Source organism: Trachemys scripta, chromosome 8 (assembly GCF_013100865.1).
Source record: "Trachemys scripta elegans isolate TJP31775 chromosome 8, CAS_Tse_1.0, whole genome shotgun sequence".
In the NCBI taxonomy this organism is placed as follows: Eukaryota; Metazoa; Chordata; order Testudines; family Emydidae; genus Trachemys; species Trachemys scripta.
The window spans coordinates 22,613,103-22,627,396 of record NC_048305.1 but is presented as its reverse complement, the minus strand read 5'-3'; the positions used below and the strand labels follow the sequence as shown (position 1 = coordinate 22,627,396).

Below are 14,294 nucleotides of genomic sequence, written 5' to 3'. Positions count from 1 at the left end.
GCCGGAGCAGAGCAGCTGGAGCCCGGGAAGGGAAGTGCCCGGCCGGCGGCTGGGGTCCGGAGCCAAGGGAGGCTGCCTGAAGCCGGTAGCGCTGGCTTGGGCAGCTTGGCTCTTAAACAGAGCCGAAGAGTCAGGGGAGGAGCAGAGCAGCCAAGGGAGAGGAAGTGCCCGGCCGGTATTTTTCCCGGACATGTTCGGCTTTTTGGCAATTCCCCCCGGACGCGGGTTTGATTGCCGAAAAGCCGGACATGTCCGGGAAAAACTGGACGTATGGTAACCCTATCTTACCTCTCAACAGTCAAGTGCTTATTTGTCCTGGAGCAATGTCAGGTTTTCTCCTTTCAGAGAGTTAGTGTTTGCTCACAACAAGGTCATTTTGATGGACATCAGTCTTGACATTTTAAAAAGCATCATTCACACATACTCTACTGTGTCCACTCTCTACTTAGAGTTTAATCATAAGCATTTATTAGACAATATATTATAGCTATTTACAGATTTCCCCATTAACCTCTCAAATACTGCTGAAATCAACAAATGAGGCGTAGAAATGTGTGTAATCTATTATCATTCAGCTAGATGAAATTTAACTTCCTCTGGCAATCATGATCACTAGACAGATACACAGGAGTATACTTTGTTAGTTTGTTTATGAACAAATCTGATATTCATCACTATTGAGTCTTGTAATTCTTCTAATATGAATCTGCCAATGTTACCTGTTTTGTTTAGAAATCAAAAGATAAGCAGAGTAGTGCTTTAAAATTTCTCCTGTTCTACATAGCAAACATAATATTAATGGATTTAAAAAAACAAGGCATATTAATTTGCACGATGAGTTTTCATCCGTGAGCAAACTACTGCATTTCTAACAACGTAAGTGAACAAGTTAAAAAGAGCAGGGCAAGTCTGCTCCCCTCCCCCAGTCATGCGTTAAAAATGAAGCAAAAAGCAAGCTCACAACTGATGTAGATTTAGTTGCTGACTATTTCACATGATCTCACATTCTCCATACCTGTAATATCAGGGCTTAGCAGACTAGTCAGAACTTCATCAGAGCGTGCCTTCTAGCAGAAAGGAGCAATTTTTATTCTCTTAGGCACTAAATCTAATGAACGTTTGCTGATCTCATATAGCTGGCAAAAGAAGAAGTGCTGAGGAAAGCTTGTGAGAAAGGAGGTCAGGTGCTCTGTTTTGATAGGCTTTCCTACTGGTTAATAATGTGATTATGCACTAAGCACACTTTGCAGTGTTCTGGTGTGCTCCCATTTATGCCCTTTACACAGAGGTATCCATTACTTTTTATACGATTTGACAAATTTAATGACCAGGAGTTGGGTCAAATAGATTGGCCAACAGTGCAATCTGTACAATTCTGCCTACAGATTGTATAGATAGTTTTGGCAGTTTGATACTTCTCTTTTCTTTTTGTGGTACTACGCAGAAAACCTGTACTGCTACCACATAAACCGCAAACTGCTCAAAAAACAGCATTTAGCTCTTAAACTTCCAGTAAATAGGTGGGTTATGGTTATCATCAATGAATCAATCAAAAGAGAAGCAGCAAATAAAAACAAACTGAGATGGGTTACTGCATGTTCATGTCCTATGCAGTACAAATGTAACTATGTCTGTCCCAGGGGTGAGGTAATATCTTTTATTGGACCAACTTCTGTTGGTCAGAGCGAAAGCTTGTCTCTCTCTCATCAACAAAAGTTGGTCCAATAAAAGACATTACCTCACCCACCTTGTCTCTCTAATGTTCATGTCCTGGCAATTTAAGTTAGGCATAAGGTGTTCACATTGAGGAAGTCAAAAGGAAATAAAAATCATGCAAATATATTGTATATCTGCAAAGATTTGCATAAGTTAAGCTTTTGCCATCTTTGTGAAATTGAAAAATAAGCAGAAGTTAGTTTCAAGTGATTATTCCAACAAGGCAAGAGGCAGCAGTCATCTGCAGAGGCTGGCTGGAAGCATGAAAATCATTTAAGTGAATGCCAGTCTTTAAGTAGTTCTACAGTAGTTTAAAGCTTTAAGGAGAAACTGGCATAGTCTGACACCAAAGTGGTTTTTATGTTCCCATCTTTATTCTGTCAGTGGTTTATTGCCACATGCACCAACACGTTCACATGCAAAAATTCCCAGCCAGGCAATCCATAAGAAAAATCCAGGGAAGAATGTGTACACTGACTTATTTACACACAACTGATTAAGATGCTGTGGTTTTGCGCTCCTGGCACATTGTGCTGTAACAAGTTGTAGCAGTGGAATAAGAGTAAGCTGGAAACACTCTATGCAACACCTGGGAAAGGAGCAACTAACTCTACATATTAAAATGTTGAGGTTTGTTTATACCTACATGTAGCTTTCAAGACAAGGTATTAGTTTGCTGATTTAAATCTATCCTTGGGGACAAAGTATATTTCTAACTAGAAGAATAAAAACCTAGGAAATTGATGTTACTGGTGGCTTTATCCATCTAAAGTGAGAATTCACTGTGGTGGACAGAATTTAATCTGTAAAACCACATGGTGAATCCCTACCAAAGAATGTTGTTAGCTGCTCTCCAGTACCCTGATCTTGCAGAGACTTAAGTGCATACTTAGTTTTTACAGGAAAAGGGGCTAAGTTGCCAGAGCTTTGAAGAGATGCACTAAATATATTACACTCTCTTTGACAGCCCTTGAGAAGAGGACTGGGGCAGGGACATTCTCATTATTAGCACCCAAGGTGATCTACCATGTACTCACTGTGTAAGTGCCCTAAGAAAGGTGGTGAAGAAAACAGTTGTCAAAGTAGCTACAAATATGAGAAATTTTCAATCCCTAAAATAATTAAAAGCTTAAATCTAAAAAGTTATTTTTAAAAAAGGACCAAAGCTCTTTTGTTGATGCATAATGCATGTTTGACAGGCAGAGCAAAGAGTCATGAAAACTAATTTATGTTTCAGACAGATGAGGATTGGCTGGGTGAGATTTGATGTAGCTAAGTCTACTGCAACAAGCGAAAGAGCTTGAGCCTAGAAAGCACATACAGGTGGAAGGGGCTTCAGGTCCCCCTCTAATTTCATACTCACTAATTGTAGTAACACTTATCTATCCAGAGTAACTCTAAAAAGTCAGGGTATCTTGTGTACATGTTTTAAGTGTATGACCGCAGCACATCCTTCAAATGGCCATGCCTCAAGACTCCTATTCCCAGCTGGAGTACAAGGAACTTTACTGTGAAGTGACAAGTTCAGGGGACTAGCCTGATCAAAAAAAATCAGTATTCCAAATTTAGTTTTTATCTCTCCTATTGTGCCTATGTATTACAAGGATTCTCCAAACATATCTGCTGCAATAGTGATTGCAAATGAAACAAATACAATAATACTTACGTGTTACAGAGTACTATTCATGACACAAGACACTATGTCAAGCTCACAGTTTATGTCAAGCCCTAAGACTACTATATCAAATCAGCGTCTCTTGCACAAGTAAATTTACTGCATGTAGGGTTGGATGCCTCACCACACCTCCCAGGAATCCAGTCAGCACTTGGCTGCGTACGTCCATGCAGCTGTATATGACTTAAGTCATTGCTCAGCTCTGAGACTAGGGACTCTACTCCTCATTTGAAGGTAAAACTCCCAACAAAGGACCAGAGTCTGATCTCGGTTACACCAGTTTAAATCCAAAAACCAGAACTTCACTGGATTTAGTGAGATCAGATGTGGCCTGAAGTCTACTCTCTGTGCAGTATAGGGCTTATAATGATGGCTTATGTTGCTAAGTCTATTGTTTTAACACAGTCTCAGATGATTAGCAATGAAATCTTTCTGCCATCAGTACCATTAGCAATAATTCTGACAGAAAAACAAGTCCCAAAAAGCTCCAGAGACCTTTTTCACAGATAGATATCTAACTTACTATACTCAAACCTAACCCCAAATCCTGAAAGCAAATATCCTCCTTCTCGAATTATCCACCGTTGTAATTTATTTAGATCAGCACCACACTTTATATTTTATTGATAAATGTTTTCAGCCTCTTACAAATATGGCTGATGAAACTGGTGATGTGCAGCAGCTCTAGAAATCCTTATTATGTGCCCATTCACTTAAGCCTACTGGGAATAGACAAGTACAGAGCGGGAGTAGCTTGAGGACTCAGCTTTCACAGCCTCACTGCCCTACAGAGAAGAGTTCAATTTAAGAAAACACTGACTTCAGCAGCAGCTCTTGAAACAATCCTTCCTTCCTAATTTTTTCAGGGATTACACAGCCTCACAGCGCACAAGACAGATGGAATGTTTTTACCCAGGCTCTTACTAGATTAGTCAAAGGATAGAGGCCACTTTAAAAAAAAAAAAATCACACATGTATGAGAACTTTTTAGCTACTATTGTCAATCTGATGTGACTAACCAGATTGGTAAAAAATTGTTTCTAGATTTTTCAGTCTGTTTTGTGCATTCAACAGCACTGTGTGTTGTGCCCTGTTTCAACACAAATGAAACAGTTTCAGTTTGTGCCCTGTGTGATCACTTGCCCTTTTATGTATGCATCTGCCAAACAACATTAATAATAAAAGGAGAGAGGATTTTTTATAAAAATAATAAAATAAGGAAAATAAAATAATAAAAGCACCAAAAGTGTCTGGACAACTCTGGCAGGGGCATAGTGCCGACCAACTGCACCAACTTATTTTCAAACTGACTAGATTTCAATTGACAGTATCCCTTAAATACAAGGGAAAATGCAGTATTTGGGCTGCTGAAAATTGCATCCAATATTCTAATTACTATTTTAAAAAAAGTATTCTAAGCATCCAATTTTCATTTGTGTTGAGCCAAGGAACTAGACTTCATACAAGAAGATTACTTACACTCATGAATACCACATTTGAAAACCAATCATACTTGACCAATGTGTACTAAAATACTAATTCTATTTATTTTTTGTGTGCCATTTCCTTATTTCTGAGAATTGCATGCAGGTGCTCAGACACTGCAATCACAGGGGCATATAATTACTTAGGATCTGATTAAATCAATGAGACGACTGTTTTCCCTGAACAATTTCATTAACAGTACCCTTTGGCATAGATTTATCTGAGAGGCAGCATGGTCCAACAGATAGAGTCATGAGGGTTGGAAGTCAGGAGACTCTTCTATTTCCAGAGAGCTTAATGACCTGCTGTGATGCTTTGGGTAAGTCACTTCACCTTTGTGCCTCAGTTTTCCCATGTGTAAAATGGGGATATTGATATTTACCCTCCTATTTGAGATCCTCTGAGATCTATCGATGGAAACTGTCACAGAGCCAAGTACTTTCTCACAGCCATTCTTTTATGCACAGCAGATTCAGAGATGCATAGGCACTAGAGCTGGCAAAACAGCTTTGTTTGAAAAATTGACACAAAACTGCCTCTAAGAAAAAAAATGTGTCCCTGCCAAATTTGTTTTTTGAAATTTTCCAGTTTAACAAAAATGGAAAAATTTCTGCAAAAGATTGAAATGTTTCAAACAATTTTATTTTTGTGTGTGGAAAATACTTCACATTTTTGGACCAGCTGGAATATGCACTTTACAAACAAGATTTGGGTAATTTTAAAAATGTCATCCCATTAGGAAACTGGTAGAAATAGTCTTTTAGATCTGAAGGGAAAGGAAATTTGGTATTTTTATAGTCCCTTGTTCATATTTATCTTCAGAGTTTGGTATAAAAGAAAACTGACGTTCTTTACGCAGAGGAGACTGAGTTCTTTTCTAGCAGGACAGGTCAGAAGTGTGACACATCGGCAGCCCTCTGAGGTGAAAGACTGCATGACAGAACTATGTGTGGCACAAGCAAGGAAGAGATTCACTTTTCACGAGTACTAAAAATTTAATTTTTTCTTGTTGAGTGTCTTGGATAGTTGCTTATTTAATTCCTCAATAATGGTTTCAGCAAGGCAATTTCTAGCAGCAGAGTTTTCCATGGCTGGAGAGGAAGGAGAGGAGAGAACCGAAAAAACCCCCCAAAACAAGCCCCTCCCCCCAAAACAGACATCTAATAAGATTTTTTTTTCCCCATTTAAACAACAAGTGCTTTGGGAGACTTGCCCACTTTTGTCTACAAAGAATTTTACCTAGTCATGCAGTTTTGTTATTTCTACAAAACTTGTCATAAATTTTACTATGCATACAAATTATATGCATGAATTACTTACCTAACATTTCTGACTTTAATCTTTCATTCCGCTCTTCAATCTGTCTAGGTAATCGCTGAAAGAGTATAGAGAAGACCAGATTCAGAAGGATGCTTTTGGCAATCTTGTCAGATAAACGTATATACTGTATTTTGCATACACATACCCAGGACATAGACCCACTACTTATGAGCTAAAAGAAATGCAGATGTTAAACAAAGATGCTTTCATCTTGTTTAGAAACCTAACGTCTGCCCTATTAGATAGGGGGAAAAGTGCAGTGTTCATTTATAAATCATTTTTCATTTCTATGTTAAGGCGGTCAGATGGTGCCTATTTGTTTTCTAGTATTTTAATTGAAAAGCAAATAGAATTAAAAAAAAAAAGAATAAAAATCTATTTTTAGCTACATCTCCAGCGTGGCATTTATTAGTCTTAATAAAAAAGACTGTAAAAAGCCAAGTGCAAGCAGGCACCGTGTTTAAGTTATGAACACAGACATATTAGGTGTGTGTGTGAGGGGAGATTGCTGGGAATTTGCATGAGATTGTAGAGAACTTCCATTTTATAAAACATTAGAAAATTTCAGATGCTGCTTTTGCCAATGTTCTTTAAATTTGCTATTTATGCACCTCAGGATCTCGTTTTAATGAAGAAACACCTTGTTATGCAAGACATGACACAACCAAATCTGAGAGATGACAGAATGTTAGAGATCAAGGACTCTATCCTGCATGTTCCTCCATGGTGGAGGGGAACTCCAGCACCCATGTGAAGCCCCACTGTGCAGGATCTGGGTCCTAGTTACATACTCTTCTTACCACTGGTGCAATCCTCAACAATAAAAGCGTGCAAGTTTATTTTAAAACAAGTATATTAGACAATTTTACACACAGTCTTAAATGTCTCTAACAGTTAAGGATTTCTTTAAATTATGCCTAAAACAGTTGCTAAGCGATCAAGTCAGCTCACACCCTTATAGTGCATTCTACAATGAGCTCTTGCCAGATGAATACCATGAAAATATTAATGAGAAGTTTGTTGCATTGTAAGTGTATACATTGTAAGTGTATAACCAATCTGATAGCTTTCTTTGATAGGATAACGAGCCTTGTGGATAAGGGTGAGGCTGTGGATGTGGTATACCTAGACTTTAGTAAGGCATTTGATACAGTCTCGCATGATATTCTTATCGATAAACTAGGCAAATACAATTTAGATGGGGCTACTATAAGGTGGGTGCATAACTGGCTGGATAACCGTACTCAGAGAGTTGTTATTAATGGTTCCCAATCCTGCTGGAAAGGCATAACGAGTGGGGTACCGCAGGGGTCTGTTTTGGGACCGGCGCTGTTCAATATCTTCATCAACGACTTAGATATTGGCATAGAAAGTACACTTATTAAGTTTGCGGATGATACCAAACTGGGAGGGATTGCAACTGCTTTGGAGGACAGGGTCATAATTCAAAATGATCTGGACAAATTGGAGAAATGGGCTGAGGTAAACAGGATGAAGTTTAACAAAGACAAATGCAAAGTGCTCCACTTAGGAAGGAAAAATCAGTTTCACACATACAGAATGGGAAGAGACTGTCTAGGAAGGAGTACGGCAGAAAGGGATCTAGGGGTTATAGTGGACCACAAGCTAAATATGAGTCAACAGTGTGATGCTGTTGCAAAAAAAGCAAACATGATTCTGGGATGTATTAACAGGTGTGTTGTGAGCAAGACACGAGAAGTCATTCTTCCGCTCTACTCTGCTCTGGTTAGGCCTCAGCTGGAGTATTGTGTCCAGTTCTGGGCACCGCATTTTAAAAAAGATGTGGAGAAATTGGAAAGGGTCCAGAGAAGAGCAACAAGAATGATTAAAGGTCTTGAGAACATGACCTATGAAGGAAGGCTGAAAGAATTGGGTTTGTTTAGTTTGGAAAAGAGAAGACTGAGAGGGGACATGATAGCAGTTTTCAGGTATTTAAAAGGGTGTCATAAGGAGGAGGGAGTAAACTTGTTCACCTTAGCCTCTAAGGATAGAACCAGAAGCAATGGGTTTAAACTGCAGCAAGGGAGGTCTAGGTTGGACATTAGGAAAAAGTTCCTAACTGTCAGGGTGGTTAAACACTGGAATAAATTGCCTAGGGAGGTTGTGGAATCTCCATCTCTTGAGATATTTAAGAGTAGGTTAGATAAATGTCTATCAGGGATGGTCTAGATGGTATTTGGTCCTGCCATGCAGGCAGGGGACTGGACTCGATGACCTCTCGAGGTCCCTTCCAGTCCTAGAATCTATGAATCTATTTCACCAAGACAGAATTAAGGGATTCACTTTACCACTTTGGTAAAAAAAACGAGGAACAATCTAATGTACATTGATTCATAGAACCATCACTGTTGGATACATTTTAATTTTGTTATAACAATGTAGTATGGAATACATCCATTCATTGTACATCACATATATATTCCAAGGGTTTTTTCTTGATTTTTTCTGTTGGGCTCATCAGCTTATAACTGAGCATTTGAGGGAGTAATTCTATGCATTGAAGAACTACAATCACAACTCTTAATGCTAGCAGCTCTTCTTGCTGGAGACAGTCCTATGAAGGAGCAGAGATAGAATAGCTCCAGCAGTAGCCTCCACAGATGCATAAATAACAATCACTGCTTAGGATAACAGGGGAGGAATTAATTTCCCACCTGCTCCTGGAACTCTAGAGATAACCTTTATACATATAATTCACTTTTCAGGGGGGATAAGTGAAAACAGCCCCTTCCCTCAAGTATAAGCAGGAGTTGGGAGTGAATGAACGGGGTATTCAGAGGTAGTGGAATCTCAGTTTCAGCAAAGGGTGGAGATACCAGGTAGGAGGGAGGGTACAGAGTGTTCCAGATTCCCCTAACTATAGGTAGTGGGTTCCACGCATAGTTGTAATATGTCATTAGCAATTCCCTCACCTAGGTAAGCACAGTAGATCCCTAATACTAGCTTTGACATAGACTTAGTTATTAAGAATCCATATGACATAATGATTCTGCAGCCACAGAGATGAGTGCACAAGAACATCTACAGTAACAAAAGTTGCTATTTATACGCTATTATAAAATTATCAGAACATGTTTTAAAAGACACAGACCTCTCCAGTTAGAACCTGGCACAGCACATTTGAAATGTCCGAGAATTTTGTGTTTTGTTGGTCTGGATTATTTCTATACACCACCACCATAAAAAACTCCGAAAATAGGGTTACAGTTTCAAAATGCTGGATTTTAAATTATTCTTTTCTTGTAACAGTTTGCTTCTGAAGTTGGATCAAGAACTAGAACTGAAGTTTGCTTCCTTTGTTACATTCCGTAACTTAAAGCCTTTCTGAGCCATTATATGTAGGTTTGCTAGCCTGACATTCTTTTTATCTCTCTATATATATTCTATATAAATAAATATTTATTTATAACAAAGAAAGAAGCTCCTGTAGAGAGAGAGACACTTCTAAAGATTTCTTTGCAGACTGATAAAGACATGAGATTACAAATAGCATTGGATTGTTTGTTCTGTTTTTGTTTGTTTTGCTTTTAAAAGAATGTCTTTGAAAAGTCTAGCTGCCTTTACTGTGCTGTATTAGAGGCTTGGCAGGTATGTGGGGGCAAAGATGCCCCTCTGAGTTTCCACCATTACTGCACACATTGAAGAGTGTCTGGCTATGCCAGAGCTTCAATACTAATGAGAAAAAAATAGGCTTAAAAAAAAAAAAAAAAAAAAAAAAAAAAATCAGAAAAACTGCAGCAGAGAGAAGTCTGTTAGGGTATGGAATAGACTCATTTTCTAGAAGCCCCATTTCTCATTTACAGCTAGATCAGACAGTTGTGCAGGATAATGAACCAAAAACTAGCCAGAAAGGCTTTTCAACAGATATCCTCCAGGGGGTGGTTCCCACAGAGGAATGCAAAAATCTAAACTCCCTTCCCTCCCCTCAATGTTACTGATCCCCACTGAACTACTGGTAGTTATTTCTGCTAAAGTGAGTAGCAGTGTTAGTGAAAGACCCAATGTTAACATTAAAGTGTGCCACTGCAGTGGTGTGTAGACAAGCCCTCAGTATCTTGCAGTACTGCAAATTGGACTAAAGTAAGATAGGTGACAGAACAGGGTATGTAGGCATCACTTAATTTCTCTTTAATTCCTAACTACAAAAATAAGGATAATTATCCAACATTTAAAGCACTTTTGAAAGCTACACATCAAAGAGACCACTGTGCCCATCCCTGACCAGTACAAGGTTGTGAGTGTCTCATGTGTCCAGGTGTTGAGTGTCTCATGCAGTCAGGTTCTATGGGCATTAGGTACATTTTCACTGGAAAGGGTCTTTTGTGATTCTGAAACTCACATTAGATTGGTTTTGCAGGCAATACATTAGTAATGAGAACCAATTTCTATGGCCCAGTTTACACTTAAAAGTTTTACGGGCATAGTTATGGTGGTTAGGAGTTTTATTTTTTTCTCAAGTCACCCCCCTACCTGACATAGCTATTCCAGCAAAAGCCCCACTGTAGATGCAGTTATACCAACAAGAGGCGGTCCTTGTGGCAGTATAGCTTATTTTATTCAGGGAACTGGTTTAAGCAATACCGGCAAAAGAATTCTTTAGCTAGTATAAAATTGCATCACCGCTAGCTGCTAAACCAGCAAACCCTTTCTAGTGTAGGCAAGACCTATGACCATTTAAATAAGAGAATTTTCAACCAGCCAAAAAGCCTTCTCTTTTTTTGGTAACATACTGTTAAATTTAGCATTAATGATGGCCAATGGTTCACCAACCCTGGTCTGTGGAACACTTGTGGTGGTCTATTGACACCTGGCTAGTTATATGGCTCTTCTCTGTTTTCAGCTGAGAAACTGTGTCTTGATTCATTAGGAGGGATTTTGACAGTCCCACATGACACACACATAAGCAAACTAGGGAAATGCAGCCTAGATAAAATTACTATCAATGTGGGTTCACTACTCAGAGTAGTTCATCAATGGTTTGCTGCCAAACTGTATGGGTGTATCTACTGGTATCCCATAATGATCAGTCCTGGGTCCAGGTCATTAATGACTTGGATAATGGAGTGGAGAGAGTGCTTATAAAGTTTGCAGATGAAAACCAAGATGGGAGGGGTTGCAGGCACTGTGAAGGAATGGATTAGAATTCAGAATGACCTTGACAAGGTGGAGAATTGGTCTGAAATAAACTACAGACAAATGAAAAACCAAATACACACCTAGCCAGTTATTCCCCATTTTGTAGTTAGTAATACTGCCGAAGAGGATCTGGAGGTTATAGAGGATTACAAATTGAATATGAGTCAGCAATGTGAAGCAGTTGTAAAAGGCTATATGATTCTGGAGTGTATTTAACAGGAGTGGGTTCTGTAAAACACAGGAGGTAATTGTCCGGCTCTACTTGGCACTGGTCAGGCCTCAGCTAGAGTACTGTATCCAATTCTGGGTGACTTACTTTAGGAAAGATGCGGACAAATTGGAGACAGTCCCAAGAAGAGCAACAAAAGCAATAAAAGGTTTAGGAAAGCTAACCTACGAGGAAAAGTTAATGAAGTTGGGCATGTTTAGTATCAAGAAAAGAAGACTGAGTCTGGGACCTAATAATAGTCTCAAACAGGTTAAGGTCTGTTATGAACAGGACTGTGATCAGTTCTCCATGTCCACTGAACGTTGGACAAGTAGCAATGGGCTTAATCTGCAGCAAGAAAGATTTATGTTAGAAAGTTTTTCCTAATATTTATCTATAAGGGTAGTTAAGCTCTGGAAGCAGCTGCCAAGAGACTGTGTGAAATCACCATCATTGGAAGTTTGTAAGGAGAGGTTGGACAAACACCTGTCAGGGATGGTTTCGGTTTATTTGGTCCTGCCTCATCACAGGGGCTGGGCTTGATGACTTCTTGAGGTCTCTTCCACCCCTACATTTCTATGATCCTGTCATTAAGATGCATTTAAATACACCTTATATGCTTTCTTAATATTACTTTCCCATATAACCAACTGCAGTAGGTATCACACAGAGAGGTTATACAATTTTGAAGGGGAAGTGGTCTACAGAGTCTTGACTGGAAGAAGCATCCATGAAACGTTCTACAGAGATGTGGTGCACTATATCAGAGTTTGAGAAACTTTGCTATCGCACATTAAGTTTTTGCACAGATTATGTTTTATAATAAGCTGTCTTACCAGGAAACCAGAACTGCAGTATGTACCAGACATTAAATCAGTGAAATGCAGACACTTTAGAGAAGTAAAATACCCCAATACATTGCAAGAAGAGTGAAGGGCTGCACAAAAACTAGGAAAGACCCTGCTAAAAAGAGAACAAATACAATAAAAGCAAGGATGAAAAAGGGTTGAAAAGAAGAGAGTCTATGTATTATAGGAACACACATGTAGTTTAGGGAATATGGTGCTAAAATATAGGATATGCTAGAAGCTACAGAAAGTAAGAGAACCATTGCTTTCTCGATGAAGGTCACCAGAATTTTTAACTGAATTATTAGATTAAGAAGTTATGGCTTCAGCAAAGAGGAAATGATAAACAAGGATAATATTAACATATTTACACATGTATTTCTAGAACATAATAGCCCCAGCACATCTGTTACATATGAAAATAATGATGTGTGACAAGCTTGTCAATTCACTAGGCTGTTGCCAAGAGCTGTGTGCTTAGGAAGGTATTCTGCCCTCATCTAGACATATGCAACTTACATTAGCATTAATGGGAGTTATATATACACATATCAGTGGCAGAAGAAAGTCCTACTTAATAATACAGTCCTGAAAAAAGTAGTTTCAGGTATGGTTTCAGGCCAAGGTTCTCTCTGGTTGTTTCCAGTGCTACTCCTAGAGCAGCATAATGCGTTTTTAACAGAAAATGAAATTTATTTTAAGTTATACAGGGCCAAATTAGAACATTAAAATTACTTAAATTGATGCCCAAAGTGTTTTTACATTAAATTGAACTATACAGAAGTCTAAGTTTAAGCAGTTTTTAAAACCAGCAGCAGGTTTTAAAATGTAAGACCATTCAATTATATGATCAAAATGTTCATATTTGGAGCCTAAAGTTATTAATAGTGCTGGACAAATACACGAAGACACGCGTACAAAAACAGTCCCTGCCCCAAGGAGCCTGCAATTGACACAAAAAGGGTAGGAGAGGAAGCAGGCACAGAAAGGTCATGCGGCAGATCAATGACAGAGCTGGCATTAGAATTCAGGTCTCCTCATTCCCAGTCCAGTGTCCTATCCACTAGATCAAACTGCCTCTCAGATACAGTTTTAGAACTAAAGATGGACACAAAGGGGCTTCAATAGAGCTACACCAATTCACATGAAGTGATCTTCTCCATAACAGGGAGTTAGTATTTTGAATTCACATTATGTTCACTACATGTTCAAAATTTGGGGTAAGTGCAGGTAGTTCAAGCCAGTCATTACTGAAAGCTTCAAAAAAAGATTCAGCTCACATTCTTCTTTTTCCCTCGGAAGGTGTGATTGAGGCCCATGTTAATGTTAAGTGCATTTTTTTAAATAAATTTAAAAAAGTTTACACATCTGACCCTAAAATTAAGTTCTTAAGTCTTGACCTAACTGACCTAACTCAGCGTGTCCACTTTGCTACTTAGGGAGCCCTACCACTTCACTTCTTTAAGACTGGGGCCCCAGCTTCAGCACTCCTTTCTCCCCCAACACTGGCTTCTTCAGTAGATCCCAATAAGCTTGAGCTTGGACCCCTACTGGAGATTTATCCTCTTGAGAGGTATAAAACCAGCAGATATTTGCTGTGACACAGGACAAGTTTTCAAAGCAAATCATTATTAGTCAACTGGAATACAATAGTTAGGGCTATTAGGTTCAAAGGGCAAATCAAAGCCAGAACGTGCGTCTCACGTAACTTGCCAGCTTTCCCTTGTTTAGTTAGGTCGGTGCCGCTTTGTCCAGGCCTGCAAAGCAAATTATATGCTTGCTGCAAAATGTCTCTAGCCTTCCCGGACCAATCCCGGACTGAAAACCTATGTTCTACCATGCTGGAACATCATTCTCTTCCATGTCTGGTAACACCTCAGTCTTG

At 39.0% G+C, this 14,294-nt stretch overlaps 1 protein-coding gene across 3 annotated transcripts in view; it reads right to left on the bottom strand.

Moving 5' to 3' along the window:
• TTC1 (tetratricopeptide repeat domain 1) overlaps positions 1–14,294 on the bottom strand; it is a 46,500-nt gene that overhangs the window by 9,199 nt on the left and 23,007 nt on the right. For all 3 annotated transcript variants that reach the window (XM_034779857.1, XM_034779855.1, XM_034779856.1), the window contains exon 7: positions 6,197–6,251. In XM_034779857.1, coding sequence (XP_034635748.1) covers positions 6,197–6,251 — 55 coding nt within the window. The remainder of the gene's footprint in view (positions 1–6,196; positions 6,252–14,294) is intronic.